General features: G+C 39.9%; 1 protein-coding gene across 4 annotated transcripts in view; it reads right to left on the minus strand.

Annotated features, from left to right (window-relative positions):
* Positions 1–21,401, minus strand: part of diaph2 (diaphanous-related formin 2) — a 356,357-nt gene that overhangs the window by 36,806 nt on the left and 298,150 nt on the right. For 2 of the 4 annotated variants that reach the window (XM_026146176.1, XM_026146184.1), the window contains exons 29-30: positions 10,085–10,177; positions 8,202–8,267 (exon numbers count right to left, since the gene is read on the minus strand). In XM_026146176.1, the coding sequence (XP_026001961.1) occupies positions 8,202–8,267; positions 10,085–10,177 (159 nt within the window). The remainder of the gene's footprint in view (positions 1–8,201; positions 8,268–10,084; positions 10,178–21,401) is intronic. The other 2 variants (XM_026146194.1, XM_026146200.1) reach the window with 2 other exon arrangements.

Consider the following 21,401-nt stretch of genomic DNA (forward strand, 5'->3'; position numbering starts at 1 on the left):
CACTTTAATTGTATCATCAAGATCACAAATCAGAGGGCGTCTTATTAAAATCTGACAACAAACTAAAAAAAAAAGGAAAACCAAATGGAAGCAACTTTAAATGGAGGTTATGTGAACAGTGTGATTTCAAAAAGTGCATGCATTTAAAACCCTCATGGGTACTTTTTGGTCAACGACAACAGCAATGTGCTGCATGCATGCACTGTGGCTGAGAGTGCTGCCACTAATACAGTGGAAGAAAATCACACAGGCAAGGGAGTAATTTGACCCCACTCAAATCCGTCCATCAGACACTAACCAAATAGAAGTCAAAAGAATGAACGATAGAAGGAAAAAAGATAGAGAAGCAGCTAAACCACTGGGATTAGTGCTAAGTAACTAAATGGGGCATATCACTTTTCCATCACCAGAGACGAATAGCTATTTCAGCTGCTGGAATCTAAATAAAAAAAGGGAACTCTGTCCTTTCACAGTCATCTGTTCATTCATGTGTAAATGCCTTAACGTTCCTATATGAACAAATGGAGGTCTGCCATCATATACTTTAGGCCCATCAATAAATAAAGTTGACACAAATAAACAGATAAATAAATAAATGTGAAGAGCCTGGAAAATGGGCATCAGTCAGCATTAATGATGGAACCATGTCAAGCACAATCATGCTCGACTGGTGGGATTCTCTGAGTGTAGGAAGCATTAGTGCTGATTGCACTGCATTTTTGTTTGTGTTGGTATGCGTTTTCAGCTTTGTGCTGTCATTTAACTCTCTCAGTCTCTTTGCTTTCTTTAACTTTATACTACAAGCATTTTTCCTTCATTGCACGGTACACCTACTCTATCCATTCCACAGACACTTTTCTATATCTTCTCCACACCTCTTACCACATACAATCACTTTGTGTTCCCACTCTGCTATTTATCCTCTTAATGTTAACTTGTGTTATCTCGTTTAAATAGGAACTGACTGATCAGCTGAGTGCATTTGCTCTTGAGAAAGTATTATGATAAGGACCATTACTTTTCATTTAATGTGTCTTAACCACTGTATAACAATTACCACACCCCAGAAATGGTCTACTGCATACATCCTTTTAAGCAAGCAAAACACCTTGTTAGTGAAAGTATGCACGTCCTACTAATGGTGTGACAGGGTTACTGTAGTTGTCACAGCTCTGAAACACCCCTTACTGTTAACTGAAGGGTCTACGCACAGGTGCTGTTAACAGTTTCAAAAAGAATTTGTCCGACTCATTTGCAACACATGAAAGGCTCTTATTCTTATTCTTACTGTATTATATTTCAGTTGGTTTTGCCATCTTTTTTTTTTTTACTGCTTTCAGAATGCAAACGTTTAGTTTTGTTTTTTCATTTAATAACAGCTTTTGCTATTTGTGTGTTAAATAACTAACATAAGTGTTGATTACAGAGTTTTATTCCACAGGAAGGAAAACAGAAGTGTAAGTGAACTAATTATCCAATACACTTTATTGTCTAAAAATACAGAACTTCAAACTCGCCATCTTCTAATTGTTAGAACGATGGAGCACCTTTTTGCACTCCAGAAAGGCGAGGTGTGACATAATTAACCTTACTGAAAAACATGTTAAATTTAGCTTGTAACACTATTATGTGAAGAATAAAGCAGGAAAGCAATGTCAAGCTGAGAGCATGTGATTTCTTTAATATCCTTCTTCCCTGCAATACCTTTATTGGTGCGTCCTGTCAAACGGAGCATTAACCATTCTTTGACACATTCTCTCTTTATCTGCATTCATAGGAATTGCTCGTATAACTCACTCTTTACCTCCATGTTACTCAACACCACATCAAGCCTTCACATGCGAAAGTAAAACATTATCTGCACCTCATTCTGTCTGACAGATTGTAGATAGTTGCTGACAGATCAAATGCAAACATCCGTCTGGACATTATGTCTTCCGCTTTAATAATAGCCACATCATATTAAGGACTTTTTAAAAAAATGACAGGCGAGGAGGATGCATTTGATTCTGGCACCGTGTCTCATTGTCAAGGGAAGCCATAACCATACGAGATCTTATTCCACTGCGCATTATTTGCTCTCTAGCTGATCATCAGTTGGCCCTGCTGCATGCCTAATGAACAATAAATAAGGTTTAATTCATGCGAAACAAGTTTCCCATCCCTCAGCTCTAAGCATAAGGTTGGATGAGATTCCACTGGAATTATATGAGGGCAATTTTTCAGCTAGTGGGATGGTCCAATTGCCACCCCTATATTTGGCTTTCACAGGCATTCCTTTGGCTTTAAGCTCTGCAACTTTATAGGTCTATTAGGAATACATCAAACAATGAATGGCATCAATCTTATTGTGTGAATGTGCCTTGGGTAAAAATAAGATAAAACTTTCCATTACGGGGCCTCCAAAGCACATTTGCCCTCCAAAATTGATCCAGTATTGACAATTTACACTTAGGGTGACCTTTCATAACTGCCCACATACTTGAAAGCCAATATTATTTGGAAAGTGAGCAAGGAAATCACACATCCCACTGCAAACGCTCTAGGATGTTATTGAATATGATAAATTAGTACAGATTTGCCCTCTGCAGTTGTTCATTGATGATCCACTAGGCAGGAGAGCGAAGCTCTTCAACAACACCCTGTTCTAATTAAGAAAGACAATACTGGACATAAGTGTTAAGAGCTCTCAGGCCTCTTGATCACTGACTTTATTTCAAAAAGAAGAGGGAAAAAACGGAAAGAAAAAGCACGTCCGTAGGGGACGGAAGCAAAGTTGCAAAGGTAAGTCTTTTCAAACAGGGAGCTGTAAAAGGGGATAATGGCATCAAAAGGGCAGTCGGACAGCCCCCTGTTGATACCTTGTAGTCAAGCAGATAGCTTTCGTGTGATTCAAACAGCAAAGGGGTTAGATGGTACTTAAGAACAGAGGCAGGGGCGAGAGACCCCTGGTGTCCAAAGAGAAGGCCATTATTAAGATTTGATTTATCTTCTCAAATGCTCTATGTCACACTTCACTTACTTTACATCCTCTCTTGGCAGAGTCAAGCAACAAATCAGTTATGTGCCAAGGGTACTCAAATGGTACATAAAATCTTCATCTATATTTCCGTGATGGGTTTTCTGTTGAGGGTGAAAAATGATCAGGTGTACAGAGATGCCCTGTGGGTCAAAAGGACGGACAATGGCTTTGTCCAAGTCCTAGGACGAGAATGGCTGTCCACGCCTCAGTTCCTTTCCATCTGCCTTTTCTGTTTGGCTGCTGATAAATATCCTTATCTATGAGAAACAGGTGATAGATTTCAAGCCGTACGTCTCCACAGAACTCTTCTCTCATCTGCTCTATTGATATCTCACATCTACTAAACCATCCACGTTGCAGTATGAGGCACCAACACCTTCTGGGCCTCTTTGCCTCAAATCATGTTAGCTCCACTTCCTTTAGGATTGCCTCTAGGGCTGCCCCAATGAATAACATCTATCAACACCCTAAAGTGGAGGCCAGGAGCTTGTGGAGGCAAAGAGCTTTAGCCCTCAACTCAGAGGCACCCTACAGCAACAGTCCCTATCAGATATGTCACACATGTTTGAAGGTGTGTGTGTGAAACAGCCAAGGAGAACAACTGCCAGAGAGGTTGAGAGACAACACAGAGAGATAAAACGATGAGTACAACATATGTGTGAGCAAATTAATTGCTAAGGGAATTACGATCACTATCACTTCCTGTGATGTAATTTAAGAAACAAATGGCTGACTTTCTCCCAGATCAGGGGAAAGATGAGAAAACAGCTGCCAGCCTGAACATACTGTGATTGTCTGCATACGGGTGATGTGGTTAACAAACAGAGGCGTAATATGCATTAGCCATCATTTATGTCACGAGGTGGTTGGAAATAAATGAAAACTGGAATATCCTTTACCAACCTCATCTTAAAGACATTTTCCTTTGGACTTTTTATTTGCCTTCCTTTTTGCAGATTCATCCACTTTCTGCCATAAAAATTTCATGAGAGAAAATAGATAATTTAATCTTCATTAAACATACAAGGAGCTCACTCTCTGGCCTGGCCAGCTGAATTAACTGCTGGGCTTCGAGGGATTAGACTGTTAGGCTGAAATTCCGTAACTCCGACGAGCTTTATATCATTGCATCTCTGTTTCTTAATGGAAATAAGATGATCATTCTCTGTTCGCTGTCAAGTAAGTCCTTAAGAGACTTACTTGACAGAACAGAGGAGGGAACTTTTGATGGACTGACCTGTGAAGGTGAAGCCGGAGACTCGGGCAGACAAAGGAAAGGAGAGAGGCCGTGGTTTGGGATTGTAATGACATTGAAAAGGTGGTAAATAAATAAGATGGGCTTGGATCTCTTTGAAATCTGATTGATGTGTCTTTTGGGATGCCCCCCAGTATGAAAGACCTACTGAGTCTGTGGCTTTCATCCCTGACCGAAAATCGATGAGCCAGGATGTATGAGAGGCTCCTGCTCTCTACCCACCAATCTCCTGCCAGATTCCCAGGTAACTGTCTCACAAGAAAGGGAATAAGAGATAAAAAAGGTGTATGGTAACTTGTGTCTTTTTAGTAAAACTTAATTTTAAATTACACTACAGCAAAAGGAAAAACAAAAGCTGCAATACACCCCAAAAAGGAAAAGCAACCTTCAGAAATTAACTTCCTGAAATGAGCCTGAACTCCAAAACAGCAACATTGTTTCCCTGGTCTCCATCAATCCATCCACTTTCTGTGTGTTGAATTAGGAATGGCTGGTGTAATTGCATAACACATGAGTATGGCCTCGCGGGTTAGATTTTCCATCTTACACAAAGTGGAGACAAGGAAATAGGAAATGCTTCTGGAATTGGGTGTAATTAAGACTGACGGCGGCAAGAATTGTGCTCAGCCTGACACTTGAGGTAGTCTGCTGAAGTATGGTTTAGCCTAAAGGACGACAAAGAACAGCATGCTGGGTTTAAATGAACTCCTTTCAACGCAAGTGAAGATTCTTGTATGACTAACGGAGTCTCTCTCACACACACTGCTCGCTTAAGGATGACAGGAGGTTAATCAAGCTTTAAAGCATGAGATTACAACAGACATGACAAGCAGGATTGAATAGATTTGCCACAATGTCTGCTATAACTGTTCTGAGAACCTTTTCTAACAGAAAATTCAGGGACTGGATTGTCATCCCTGAGCCAGACAGAAACCGCATTTACACATAAACATAGTACACAAATAATACTGCTTCACTGACCCGAAGAATATGTTGCTATTCTTGACGTACTGCAAAAATATTGTAGTACGTAAAACAAACAAACAAAAACACCACCAGTTCCCCACCTTACATGCTGAAATAGCAACCCAAAGACAAGCAGACACGTTGTTACACAATATGGACACATTGCCCTCTTTCATTGGATGAGACAAGGTATCCTTATTTTGCATAGCAACTGATTACATTTAGAAAGAAATGTTCCCCTCTTATCACCTCAGAGAAGAGACTCCACACGGCAGTTTATCAAACCAGGATGGGGCTTCATATAAATAAACAGGGAGCTGTCAGTAAACAATGCATTCTAGTAGTTTCACAGTGCTGTGCACTTGGTGGGAGGGCAGGGATTTATCGTAATGACGCAAAATCCATCATAAAGAAAAGTGTCATCCTGGTTACTTCCCAAAAATAAGAAAACAATTTATGGGCACAAAATATGAAATTAACAGGAGGTTAATCAAGGCGAACAAAATCGTTTTAAATAAAGATGGGCAGTATCTAGTTTTGTAATTATGTGATCTCACTGGTCACATATTATTTCATATTGTGCAGTGGTGTCAGAAGTTTCACCTTTGGTATTTGCAGGAAGTAGTAGTTAAGATGGATGTCCTCAGTGAAGGTTTATCCCACTATGACAGGCCTGCCCAATCCCGGTCCTCGAGAGCTACCGTCCTGCAGCTTTTAGATGCATCCTTGTTCCCACACACCTGAATCAAATGAATGGCTTGTTATCAGGCCTTTGCCAAACATGATGGCATGCTTAAGAGATCAAACCATTTGATTCAGCTGTGTTGGAGTAGGGATGCATCTAAAAGCTGCAGGACGGTAGCTCTCGAGGACCGGGATTGGGCAGGCCTGCACTATGAAGTTCCTTTCAAATTTGGCAAATCATATAATTGATGTTAAGAGTTGTGGTGGTGGTTTTAGTGAAAATTCTTTGCTTTTGAAAGTCCAAACACAGTCAGTTTTAGCAACACTTTATTTTTTCATAAGCGTTAGTGACCAAGGATGATATTCATGAAGCTTTCACTGTAAGTCAGACTGAATGCAGACATCTCTGCATTCATCAATGAAAAAAAGGTGACTATTTTACCACTTCAAACCACTGCATCACTCCAGCAAAAACATTTAGTTACAGGGAAAATACTTTCACAAGTGCTTTTATACTGACTTCTATGTTTATAGAGCAATGCTTGTACAGTAGCATTGATGAAGCTACAATGTGCCACTCTCATCCTTCTTCTGACCCTCTGTCATAAACAAGACTCTAATATACTTTAAAGAAATTACTCATATGGGGCATGCTTGTGACAACATCATTATTCAGTACCACAGGCATGGCCAAGTGGCTTTCACAATAAAATGAACAAGGTTAGGTTTCTACGACCCTGCCAGGCTTGTAGAAACTCAACAATTCCAAATCAATTCATGCAACATAGAAACAAATAAAACCTTTGTCAACCAAATGTTCTTGGAAGTATTAGACATAGTGGCGCTAATATGAGAGCTCTAGTATTACCAATCTGTACTTCCACTCTGGACAGCAGGGTTTAAACACATTCACAGCTGTTGTTGTGCACAGAGCCCAGCCTAACTTTACGTAATAGGTTCTTTTCACACCTTAAATATAACCATTAGGTTGTTCCCATATAAGAGTTTAACGATCTTTAAAAACATCAAGTGTTAACTTGGCATATATAAACTTTTTCACCTCTTTAGATGTCCACTTAGAGGTTATATCAAAATAACTGTTGGATATGTGTGATTAAAGAACAAAAAACAAACAAACCAGCATACAAAAAGTGCAACATGACACCTTTAAGATACATCCACAAGCACAGTATCAGGTTCTTGGACATGCAGCAATAACAACAAAAATACAGGGAGCCTGCAGAGCATAAAAAGCAAGAATCCTTTAGAAGGACACTGTGAGCTACTGCGCATCAGCTTGACATTCAGGGAAAAAGTAGGTGTAATACACAAAAACCTTGTGAGTGACCAAAGCACTGAGGTCCACAGACCTCTCCATCAGAATATTGGCTCAACATCACTAGAAGACAGGAAGTGCTATCATGCTGTGACAACAGGCTTTTAGGAAGAGCACAGAAATTAGATGACAACTGTAGCTGCTCCATAAGACAGGAACTGTGCTGAGACAACTTCCTTCGAGTAGTGCGGCCACGTTTAGGGGTTGCATTAATCTTACGAGGTGCATTAAGGATCGAGGTGCTAATGCAAGGCTAAGTCATTTAATTACATATGGATTCTGAAGACAGAGCGTAAGATTCACGCTGTCACCCAGCATTAAAATCATTAATGTCCAGTTCAATTTTCTACTCTACTCCTGCATGGTTTAATGTGATCCTTTTATCACACAATACTAATTCTAGTAAGAAAATATGCTCCAACTTTTACATTCTTATGAATGACAGAATATTTTCTGTATTTGTTTTTAAAAATTACCGATTTTATCTGAGATTAGTTTGTTTGCAAGTCTTGGTTCTAATCTCTACTTCTAATATACATAATACAGGTTTTTGTCAATTCATGTCCAAAAACACTGGGGCTGGTATTGTACTTCTTAGGGATATTTGTACCTATGCTGGTGCAAAAATGGTGTATAAATAACAATAATATAAATAACATTGTATATCGATATTTTATGCACTTGATGTGACAATGCAAATGATATTCTCTTATAGGTCCTGTGATTTTTATTTCATTTTGAAACATGTTTTTGGTGACAGCAACTCTTCTAACTCTGACAGTTTCAATCTTTTCTCGGTTAAATGCTCAGCACAGGACTCTGCATGTTGTAGACCAGCTCAGCTTGAGTGTTTAACAGGAAGGATGTGTAAGGTATGCAGCCAGGAAAAGTGCAGCAAAGGTGGTATTTGGGTTAAAATGATAGTTAAATACACACACCTAGAGTTCTGTTACCATAATTAGCACCCGACCACCACGGGGCTGGACTGGTAGGGCTTTGATCACCTGTAACAATGTTTGGGGGGGGGGGGAAGGAAAGAAAGAAAAAAGAAGATAGAGAAGGCAAAAATGAAGAAAAAGGGAAACAGACAAAGATGCATCAGAAGTGACACATTTCAGATATTGGCAGAAGAACTCCCATAGTGTGGCAAAAAGTCCTTTAGGTTTGCTAACACACCTGCCCAAACATTCAGACACCAGCTCACAACAAACCCCCAAACAGAAATATAGCATGAAAACGTTACAGGCAAAGAATGGAGGAGGTTTTGTTTATAGAATGATGAGCAGTATTATAGCTGTTGAGACAAGAAGAAAGTGTGGGTGTGTTTGTTTGTTGTTATATAGTCTGTTATATGTGGAAAACGTAGTTAAAAAATTAAACCTCAGCCATGGCCGTTCTGTCTGGAGAAAGCATGCTGTCCCCGTGCTTTGGCTGTCTCCTACAGTCTCTCTGTGACGGACTGGTGATGATGGGCAATCAGAGAGATGTTGGGTCACATAGGTAGAGTGTTACTCCAGTGAAATGCAAACTGATTTTTATACCTATTTAGTATGAGAAAAAATAAATTCTATTTCCAGATTCCAGTTTTTGTTTTCTTTGATGACTTTAATTTTGACATCTCTTTACACTGCAGGGACAGGTGCTCATATCTACCACTGACAGACACTACTAAAGTAAAGCACTCATCCAACAACTAACCTGCATGATAATCTGAAAGGTAATGCTATGCATGCAAGAAAGAGGAAGTGCAGCTACAGGTCGTGTTAGGCTAAAAACAAACTCCAGCTGTTCTGCTCTCCTGTTTGTTCTGCTTTTAACGTTTTTTTTCAAGCACTTCAGCCACTGTTGTGTTTACTGTTCATTTAATGACCTCTGCAGGAGGTTTCAATTGACTGTACAGAAGAAAAATGCACCTTCTGGAGAGTGCTTCTTTGCATGTTGGATTGAGGGGAGACTAGATGCGACAGGAACTCACTGCATCTTTTGTATTACAAGAATGATCCGAAACTTACCCAACAATATTTAATATTCTATTGATAATTCTAATTCAATTACAGTATATCTATCATAAAGCATTACAAAATCATGCACCAAATATTAGTTTATTTGCAAATATGTCTGTAAATGTAAATATTGGGGAAAAACAACCTAAAATGTACTTTTTAGATATAAACAAAACAATTTCTGGTCTGCCTTTAAAATATATCCTTGTTTTACTGTTCTTCAACATCTACAGCACAATCATCCACTCCAGCCAACTGTCTTTTTTTCTCCTTTCTTTTTTCCTAATATGATTGCCAGTGTGAAGACAGCAGCACCTGTGACTCTTCTGCAGAGCTCTGACTTGCATATCAATTGACCCTTGCGCCCCTACTAGGTGGTACTCCTCTGGGCATGGCCTATTCATCATGGCAGAATGGAATACATTAGCACCAGGATTTCTCTAAATCAGCCTCGGCCCTACTGTTAAGTGCTTCATGAATGGGAAAGGGGCAATAAATTTCTAATGACCTACACCAGGACACATGCCTCCCTTTTTTTTCCTGTGCCCCCTGTTTATATGTACATATGTTTCTACATGTATCAATGCCGTATCTGTGCAATGAATCCTTGAAACAGTCGCACACGGGTACAGGCGGTGAATGAACGGCACTTTCACAGAAACGTTTAATTTAAATGATAGACAGCAGTGTTGCAAGAAAGCTATTACCAACTTAAAGGGACAAGTATTTTTCTGCAGACAAGTGAAACTGACAGAAACAACAAAAAGTGCACAATGGCACCTAAATACAGTATTTTGTCAGTCGGCAGTCTGTCTTACCGTTGCGTGGTGTCCGTTTTCGCCGATCACGGAAGGCGGCCCCTGACTGCAGAGCCTCCATCAGGGAATCCATCACACCGGTTTCGTCTCCCTCTGGGAGAAAGCACATAAGAAAAGCACAAATGTTATGCTACAGCTCGTACATTATCATAGTAAAGTGCATAATAACTACAGACACACTTGTATGACACACTATATGGCTCTAATTTTAGGCATCGTGTTGTGGGTGCTCTCTGACTACAGGTCACCATATATCACAATAAAAGAGTGCTTTATTCCTGAATAAGCTATAAACAATCCCTGCAAGTGCAAGAGCATTGAGACAGAGGCCTGTCACTGAAGCCTGCCTTTTTTTCAGTAAACAGCTGGGGAGGAGGAAAATACACTTAAGAGTTTAGTTTAGAGTTTAGAGGAGCCTCAGGATGAAAGCATCCAGTGATGGTCATTGACAGATATTCTTTCTGTGGCTAACGCAGGGGAGCTAAGTGCTCTTTACAAAGATTTAGTGTGGAGTCGCTCAATACCCGAGCGCTCTGTCTTGTTTAGTCAATGACACAGGGACTGGCCTTCGAAAAACATTCCCCTCGTCCACCATTCCAGCTGTTGTGTGGATCCACGAAATAAGAGGAGTGGAGGCAGCCAGGATGGCTGACGGGACAGGTAGAAGACACTTAAAATGTCCACAAGGCCAAGACTATGAGTAGTTGTGGACATACTGTGCACATGCAGTATACCACTCAATGGAAACTGGGTTCAGAAAGAGGCTTAGGTTCTATATCTGGGTCATCTATCTTTACGCCCTGATACTAATGAGTCAGAGGGGCACCATTTTTATCTTTCTGGTCCAGAACAGACATTATTTTAAACTAGGATCATTAGGGTGAGTTATTGTGGAGCTGAAGACTCGGTCATCAATTCTTTTGCGCATATGAGTGAACTAGCTCTTTCCCAGTGTTTACCATCAGGGTCCAGGCATCTTATTTCTGCACTGCGCTCAGATGAAGGGAAATGTTCAAAAATAAGTGGAGACAACTGGTACTTTTCCAACTCCTAGGATGATCAATCTTTCGTTATTTGTGTGTACACAACACTCAGGCAAATTGAATTTATGAACAAAACATAGTGACATGGATTGGTACACAAATACTTTGAGGAAGCGAGTGAGACCTGTACATGTTTCTTGTTATTGTCCTTCAGCAATAAACCATCCCACCTGCAATCATTCATGGAAGTAAAAGAAGACAGTACAACTAAGAATAGAAGCATGTCTTATGCTAATTTTAAAAAAGCATCTCTTCAGTCGTACTCACTAATTTTACTCTCTATCTCATTCCTTCTCTTTCTTCCTCAAGTTCTTCCCAAGGGCTACTTTGAAATCAAAGTATCTGTTCCAACTGTGTGCTGTGCTTAAAAGCAATCCTGATTAAATCAAGCTTAATTAGACCAGCTTTATCAGAACAAAACCAAAGCTGCGCCAAGTAGTGCTTATCTCAAATTGCAGCACTACACCTCAGATAGCAAGCTCGTCGGTTAAAAAGGGGGAGCATGGGTTTCATCTCCTGTGGACCTGGAGAACAATATGTTGAACAACTTGCAGCCTCTATAACTATATCAAATCCCAAGATCATTAGGTACTCGTTCTTATGTAGGCTAGTAAGGACACACTGTGAGTCTGACACAATGTGTTAAGTGGCAGGTAAACATTTATCTACAACCACTGTGGTACAAGAAACTTTTTGACAGCTCCTTCTTCACTGCCTTCTTCGTGGAGACCTAAACATCACAGGGGGCACCTGACACTTTGATCAATTCGTCCTACTTCTAGCTTAACTGTAGCACAATTCATCATTTGTAATGGCCAGGACTTTGGAGCCCTAGAAGACGGAGGTTCAGGGAGAGGACTGCAGACAGAAAGAACCAAAATGACTAAAATGGGAAGCGTTCTCCCCAGTTACTTCACAGCGTTCAATTAACTATGTCCTAAGCTGTCCAAAGCTTAAACTTGAGCAGGTCTTTGCCTCACCAAGAACTTCTCCCAACTGAGCCTTCAGACTGTCTGAACTTATTAACACATACACATGGTGTATATATTCTACAAATCTGCAAAGACAAAGTAAGCATTTATTCGGGGAGAAAACTGCACATTATTTGACTACACTTATTCCACTAATCCTCAAAGCAAACTTTCTCCATTGCTTACTGTAACATTGGCCACTTAAGCAGATATTTCTGCCTTATTCCTGCAATTCACTCATCTTATTTTGAGCTGTTAAACCTAAGGCAAATATTCATCTGCTTCTCATTAGCAGCTCTGGTACACTGCATGGTGTGGAATTACAGAAAAGCTAACCTTTTATGCCCACAGATCTTTCTCAAGAGGAAAGATCCCCTCTGCTCACAGGAAATTGCTTTCTAAATGGGTTAAGATGGGCTAAGACCCAAGACATTGACAAACCCTTCCAGTGATGAAACACCTATGCGGACACCTTAACAGACAGCCCCGAGGTCCTTAATGATCTTATTAAAGCTTCTGGAAGTGTGGAACATGGTGGCAGCTTTTACACTTTTAGGTATTTTCTTAAAGAGTTAAATCTTTAAGATCACAACCAAAGCTATGAAACTTTACCTCCCAGATAGAGATGATCTACTGTTTCCATTTATTTTCTTTGATCCTGCTTACCTCACTTTACCTGGATATCAGGTAGTAGCTGGCCCCAGAAGCTGAGCCAACTGTAACTGAGTTCTAGGGATTGGCTCTTATATTTACAAGCAGCACTATCACATTTTATAATTAGGAGGGATAGAAAGAGCAATGCGGTGTCAGAAGGATTGGGATAAAAACTAAACTTGTAAGATTATTATTTCACTAAGAAAAAAGTACCTTCAGTAAGAAAAGTATCATTCACCAATCCCAGGGGCACTTTAACTTTGATAATAGTAAAGGCAGGTAGGGGAGGGATAGGAAAAGGATGAGCAGAGATACTGCAAGCGTATCCTTGATTATGTACTATTATGTAAGCATAAGATAACAAATGAAAGAATTAAGAAGGATCAGGAAGAACACACAGTCAAAGTCCACCCACAGAAGGCAGCACTGGGAACCAAAGTAAAGAGGTGGGGTGGGATTATTGACATGGACTAGTGGAGCAAGGCAAGACACGAGGGTGTGAAAGCCTTCTTCAAAACTTTGTGGCTAGGTTTTTTTTTTTTACTTTTAATCACTTCTAAAACATATACTGCAGCCTGGACTCACATTTCATGTGATACAAATTCCTGTTTCACATTTGTTTAGTAGCTAAATAAATATGTTTATTGCAGATTAGTATAGCCACAAGCAAGTATATGTTCTACTAACAAAAGCAGCATGAGGAATGTAAAGGTAGGAAGAGGGAGAAAGACTCAGACGTGGATGCTCATGATGAATTAACTGAGATATGGTTCTTGCAAGTTTTGCAGAAATCCAATGTATCACCGACGCCTGCTTCAGAACACTTGTCAGTCAATGACCAATTAGAACTAAAAAGCTTACATAATGTACACGAACTAAACAAAAAAACATCTATTTTTAACTTAGGCCAATTAGAATCAGTCATCTACAACACTCAAAATATGCACTGCAATGTAAAAGAACAGCTGTCACCTTGAAAATGTGACCAAGCATAATTATTCGAAACAGAAAAGAGAAAGAGAAACATGTACCATGCACCAAAGGCATGGCACTGCTATAATTACACAGGAGTGTCAACAATGCCTGTTCATAAATTCAATTTGCTTTCTGTCACCCCCTGCATGTTTTTTTTTCTGGGGAGAAAAACCACAGTGGATCAATTGAGAAATCAATTTCTGATGGCTCACATGCTGCCTTCATGATTCATTGAGGGGAAAGAGACAAATAATTCTTAGAATCCTAAAAAGCTTCTGGCTTCAAGTATGGATTTCTGATATAATGGCAAATTATGATATCCCGTATGCACCAGTACGACAGGTTGGTCAGCAAAAACAAAAAAAGCTATTTATGTATTTCAATCAATCGTATTTTTTTTCCACTATCCTCTAAATTTCTATTCACTTAAAATACTTTGCTCTAATCAAAGTCTCTCAACATAAGGCATAGGAGAGCTGTCTATTATCCACTACTATCCTTCCACTAGCAAATTCCTGAGGCTCATTTGCACTGTAATGAGATCTAATGAGAGCTTACCGGCCTTGTGCTTGATGAATTGAACCCACTGTGAGAGAAGAACACAGTGAGAGTTTAACCTCACTGCAGTCACCCTTCATGACTTTAGTAGACAAGATTAGAAGGGAAAGGAAGAATAAAGAGGAGAGGAACAACTCATTCTTAGTTGTTTTCTGCTTGCTGGGATTGTTTTTGAACACATTTGAGCCCATCTGTTCCCCCACAGAAAGTCACCTGTGCAATTAACCTGGACCATTAGCCGTGAAACAAAAGCCTCGGTGGAGGGGGGTGGGTTTCTGCTTTATGGCCAGGTGGAGAGGCAACAACCACACTTTCTTTTAATCTCATCTCATCTCTCCAGTCTCACTTGCATGCACCTGGTTTTGTGTTATTTTCACACCTGAATTCAGGCTCGGCCAGCAACCACCTGCATTACTCAACACCCCCTTCCTCTCACTGCCCTGCTGCCTGCTCTCTAACTAGCTAGCTTTGAGCACAGTAACCCCTTCTACTCACCCACCTGCCCTCCTGCCACAGCAGAGGGCAGACAAAGAGCATTACTGCCGCAGAGAACACAAACGCCCAAAAGGAGAGGAATCGTGCACCTGTTAGACATCTTTCTTTTTGTTTTGACCCTTTTTTGTTACCATATCCCTGCAGTATCGCTGCCGTGACGAAAGCTTTGGCACAATAATCTGAGAAACTTTTCAGAATGGCCGTAGTCTTTAATAAGTGTGTGCAAGCTTCCTAGTTCCACTTGAATGAAGAATGAAAAAAGAAAGGAGGACGAATGGGAAATGAAGGGTAAACCGGCTAATACAAAAGAAAATTTGCCTGCTGATTGGTCTGGACTGTTTTACTGTAACAACTAAATGAGCAAAGCCACTCATGTCCTCTCTAACTCAATTAGGGATGCTCCCACAACTCTCCATTCCAGAAGGAATGCCAGTCTTGCTACTACTTAACTTGTGCTGTGAGGTCCTGTTTGGCGCCAGGGTCAGGGGAAAGTAAGTAAGGAAGACACTCAGATCCAGAAAAACGTCTCGCAGTTACTAAAGGTGGGTGGAAGGTGAACGGTGCATTGTGCTGACATGCATAAAGTACAGAGAAATGGTAGGCTGGCCTGGTCACTGCAGGCTTGATCTCACACACTGAAAGGATGACTGCCCTGACTACGAGAGACTGGAGGAAACGTGCAAAGAAGTTGGATGTCGACAAGGGAGAGATGAAAGTGGATTAGCCGCCGTGGCGATTTGCATTCTGTGGTGGAACGAAAGCCCTAGCGATGCCCCGAATAGCTGGATGCATGAATAAGTAAACAAACAAAAACAAAAATAAACCCTCCATCTGGATGGATGCTGCTAGGCCCCGAGTGAGAAACAGTAGGGAGGGGACACTGGGAAATGGGAAGGGGGGAAGAGAAATGCTTTCAACATAGTCATCACCACACTCTGTTTCCTCTGCTATCATTTGCTTCTACTGCCTGCAGGCCACCCAAGTTAGCATACTGCTATCACCATCTATCCATTGCTTTTGGCTAGTTTGGCCAGTAACACCAACACACAAACAACAGCTCCAACCCAGCACTGACAGATGTTAAGATGACACAGTTTAGATGAGCCACATGGGGTCATCGTGTCAGGGTGCCAGCAGGGCCATGCCTGTCCTCACATCAGAGAAGACCACTATTGCCCTTTTTCCATTAATGAGGTTCTGCTTAATTTAACAACATTATGGTAGTGACTGACCCACATGAATCTTTTGAAGTGACCTCGCAGCAGGCCATATACAATAAGGTCTATACATACTTTAATGGTGTCTTCTATAAACCAAACTTTCCCTGTTAAGTGATCCCACTCTGTGGTCTTGGTGGGGACAAGTTTATCTTCAGTACTGTTTCTGTTTCACCTCATGCAACACTTTTCTTGTGTCATTGTCTACTCATCAGCTATCACAGCAAAAAGCTGCTGTTTAGCTATTGTGAAAAGCCGCAGTGCGTATAACTCTTAGGTCATTGTCTTTACAAACATTCAGCTGGCATAGTGCTTGTGAAAAAGTCCATGCAAAGATTTCGGCTTAACATTTTAGTGTCTCAAGGCTGGGTCCTTGAGAGGGAATGGTGTTTTATTGTGCAATGCTATCTGCAGCAATGATGGAGGAGGTGTAATGCGGTTTGGTTTAAACCTCAAATCTGTAAAACATAAACAAGTGAACAATGCCGACTTTGACTGTGCTTTTCGGAAACATGGACAAGAAATCTAAAATATTGGTGCTACATCAACATGACAGGTTCTGATGGCAGTTTCTAACGTAAAGTACAATCAATGGAATCTTGCCTGAATGGTAAAAAAGTACATATGTGTTTATAAAAACCTCGCCTCGAAAAACCAGAGTCAGTTAAAAGATCAGGTAAGATTAATGCATTGCCAAATAGCCAGTGGAAGAATACTCAGCTGCTCTAAAGATTGTGGATTTCATCCATCCTGCACAGAGTAGAGTCTTTATTTTTGGTGAGTGGCATATTTGGATAGTGGATGCAGTTTTGGAATCCAGATCAAGATAACATCTGAACCAAACCCCACATGGGCTGTTCACATCAGTGAAAGGCGGTGCTGCCTGGGGAAGCTAAATGGATTTGACGGTCTTTGTAGCGAGGGTAATTAGGTTTGATTGACTGTAAAGTGACTGGTGAGGTCCAGATCTGGGAGGGGAAATGATCAGACACTTGAACCACCCACAAATTAATGAGATTCAACTGTGCCGGAGCTGATTTCACCAAGCAGAAGAAGAATATTTCTGAAAGCAATGGGAGAGAGAATACTGCAAGAAGGAATGTTCCATCCGTGCAGAAGGAAACAAAGTCAGAAATGACAGTGATTAGAGATGAGCTTCCTAAAATTACATAAATAACACACTTTTTGTTTTTGTTTGCATTTCTCCTAATACTAAAGAATATCAGAAAATACACCAGTTCACCTTGAAAAAGTTATTCAAAATGCAGACAGATAAAAACGATTCCCATGCTGCCTTTAATTGCTAATGAGTGGGGTATTTATCATGAAATACTAAAAGCTTCCCCATAAAGCATGAGGGTCACTTTAATATGCTGACGTTTAATTTTAGAGATGTACTGGAAATATCAAAATCGGGGAATTTAGTGGATGACTATTTTATTGTATTACTTTCATTTGCAAAATGGCATTTTTCAACAAAGTGTATTTAATCCTTGCATGCCTTTTTTCCCTACATATTTCAGTTTATTCTATTTGGGCCAAGAGCACTGAAACGCAGTCCTCTATAATCTCTGTGCCATCATCTCCTTGAGGCAGACCCCGATTCTTACTGGAGATACAGCACAATCTAACATGCTGTAATTTATTAGAATAGGTCTATGACAGCAGATAATCCTGGTGCCCTTGTTCTTGTCTTTCAGGGTAATAGCAGAATTCACCGGTCCATATGCAGAAGTTTCAGATGATGGCTTGCACTTTTTGCACTCTAAATTGAGACAGCTTACATGCAAGGACAAAGAAAAAACAATTTGTTCAAAGTTTGGCATTACACTGCACTTACATCCACATGCAAATGTAGAAAGAGATTTCATTTTCATAAGTCATCACAAATCACAAATCTATAACTAGACAAGGAAGGCATGGCTGGTCTTTCGAAGATATTATTGTTTGTGGAAAAACAGGTTTTATATATCACTGTTGAATTCTGAAAGGTCTATCCTTGTTCGTCATATTATATATCAAACAAGAAGGTCAGTTTCAGTGCTCTAAAACTGGCTTCATTTTCTAAGCAAAGGTGAGGAAAAGAGAGAATATGTCTCAGAAGTATATATTTTTTCCCCTGGGTTTTGACCTCCGTGTCTCTATAAGCTATCTCCCCTGGTAATATTGTTTGCCATGTCTGCTGTGCTGTGGAGCCACATGCATACCTAGACAGCCAACCTGTCCAACCCACTGCCGCTTGTCAATCCCTGACTATGATCACCTGGCTGGCATGGCTGCAAAGCAAGTATGCACTGGCCTACCGGCAGCTGTCAGTGTCACACGAAACCATCAATCTGCATCTCTACTGCTGTCATTCCTGACAGGGCTCTGCCGGCCACAACCAGCCAGCCAGCTGCAGAGAAATATGTAATTTTAATTTAGCATGCCACAATAATTGACACTTGCTTTTCAGAAAAATAAATTCTTTGCTAAAAAAAAAGAAGAAATAACTTAAAAAGCACTATTATGACAACATGTTCATAAGAGGGTAAATTTGATTCACATTCCAATACATTCTAATGTATGCGTAAAGTTACATGTATGTCATCTTGATTGCACGTTTAAATGTTACACTGTGTCTAACCTAACTAAGCTAATTTATCTTATATACATTGCATATACTCCTTATATACAAGATAATGAGGTTGGATAAATAGAAAATGTAGAATAAAGAACACGTAATAATTACATAATTACAATTACATTAAAATTAACAACAAACGATATTTTACACAGCAGGGCTTGAATTATTGGAAATGTTGCTTAATGTCTGTTGGTTTGAACCTTGGCTCTGGGACTTTTAAAGACACTGAGAGAAAATGTCACATAGTCAACCTCAACCAGATGTTTTGTGAAAAAATATGAAGGTGAATACACTATGTGTCATCCCAAACACAAACATTTTGCTTAAACATATTTATCTGCTGTAAAAATCCCAGTGAGCGACCAAATGTATGGATCCACATTCTGTCAGTGTGTCTGCCAGCTGTTGCAATGGACTGACGCTGGGTGGGCTCTAATTCTGTCTCTAAAACAATGATCCCTTTGCAAGTAAAACTTAATCATAAAAACAGCATCTGTGCAGCCACTGCGTTTAGTAATACCCTGTAGTACAATTATAAGAACTGATTTCACTGAAATATAGTTTTCCATTCAAATATTTTTCTTTTGAGATCCGCAATTAGTAAAGTAATAAAGTTGGATAACATTTCATTGTGTTTCCAACTGAGTTAGCAGGCAGTTGGTACACTCATAAAAGGTAATGTGAACTTCGAAAGTTATAACCAGCATGCTTTAAAGCTTTATATTCTTCAGGTTGACAGTGTATTTTTAGATGTTCACGTCGTGAAGGGAACGTTTACACAGAACCTAGATTAGGTTTGGTTTTGTATCTTTTTCTGAGAAAAATAGACAAAAAAAAGAAAACAAATTTCTCATGGACTAAATAAAATGTTTGATTTATTACTTTTTTCTGGTTGCGTGTTTATTTCCTTTTATTTGCCTTATGCCAAGCTGAATTGGGCTCAAAGAAGCATGTGTGCTTCCCGGCTCTGTTCAAAGCTTAGTGAATTTGACTGGGGTATACAGTTGACATGTGGGTTCAGACACTTGCCCCAGACGGGGGCACTGACCTCAGAGATGCCAGCCGAGCAAGCAGCCAAAGGGGTCTGCTACTCTTCACAAATGCCTTAGAGAAGTAAAGTCCAGATGCTCTACCATGCTTGGGCACTTGACACACTCAGCATGCTGTTTGTGACATTGTTTCATATGCTGCAATAAAAAATATCCTGCTGCGCTGAGCCATCTTCTCGTGTTTTAGACAGAACCATTAGTTTGGATTTATTCTACAGTGTTCAACAGTTATTTCCAGTGAAGTAAAGTGATTTAGTAAATGTTGAACATCTGGTCAGTTGAAGAGAATATGGAAATCCACTTAGAGCAAATTAAAACAAATGGGGTGACTGGGTAATGATTTCATAAGCAATTTCCTACGTTAGGATTTCTAATACTTCACAAAGAAAACGTGTTCAGCGCTTGTCTCATCTATCAATCACGCTTGTTGACGAAGTGTGTGTGTCACTGAACGTAGAGAGAGCATAATTGCAAGTTTTATCAACTAGGAAATGGGATTTTTCGGGGGGGAAAATGATTGTCCTACTGCATTTGTCCGTCAACCCTCCCCCACCCTGGTGCCATCCTGGCACAAGCTAAATGAATTAAACTCCCATTAAATATGTATTTCGTTCTTAATCATTTGCAAGCGAAGAGGATTAGGTTGCAATTTGTGAAATGACATCAAATCTATCCCTTCTCAAAAATAGCCTCTTGAAATGGCATTAAACTGAATACTATGATCCATCAAAGACTCTCTTAAGCAATAAAATGAGAAAATCTGTAAATCCATAAAACAGATAAGACAATGACCTGAGCATAATTCTCATAATACAACAGCCATATGTTTACTCTAGCTGCTTATGTTAATGGATTTGCAATCTAAATTTATTTATATTTGATCTCATTGTCTCTCTCTCGCTCCCTTCCATCTATATATTTAGCCTACAAACAAATTTAGTATACAATAAAGACACGACTATTATAATTCTAGCCTTTCAACCTTCGAAAACACTAAATTATTTTCAGACATAATTAATTAAAGGTGTATTAAAGGTATTAAACGATCCATCTCTGGAAACATTGCTGACGCTCAGGCTGAAATAGTGATGTGAAAATAACTAATTCGGTAGCACATGTAGAATTGTAGAACAGGATTGGAGAAGAAAGCCAAGAATCTTAAGCCAAAGCTGTTAACTGGAGAGAAATGGAGGGAAAAAGTAAGACGTGAAAGCACCAAATATCCTGCAATGTGTGTTCAAACCACACAGCTTAAAGGGAAGCTAAGAGAAAACAGAAGCACAAACCACCAAGCTGCTGTAACCTCCAACCTGCTTCTGGCTGAAGTTCAGATTCTCATTCACAGAGTACATTTAAAAATCTCTGCATTTGATCGATCTTCCTCTGATTACATTCCACATAGGCAGAAGTTAGTACTCAAAAATATGAACATTTAAAGCCCGTGTAGGTGAGAACCTTCTCATAAGAAAAAAAATACAGCTCGGGCTTGATACAACTTGAATTTTAAAGTGCATATTTCATAATTTCAAAGGTCATTGTTATCGCAAGAGTCCAACGAGCTAGGTGCTGGTGCTGCTGGTGCACAATCCCCACTATCTCCAAGGCCGCAGGCAACGTTGCCCATGTCATCCTTATGTTTTATTCATACGAGTCATATTATGGCATTCAGAAACTGAGATCAAAATCTGCTCTGGCAGAAATATTTAATATCATACCTACTTCTCTATCC

This window comes from Astatotilapia calliptera, chromosome 2, assembly GCF_900246225.1.
Source record: "Astatotilapia calliptera chromosome 2, fAstCal1.2, whole genome shotgun sequence".
Classification (NCBI taxonomy): Eukaryota; Metazoa; Chordata; class Actinopteri; order Cichliformes; family Cichlidae; genus Astatotilapia; species Astatotilapia calliptera.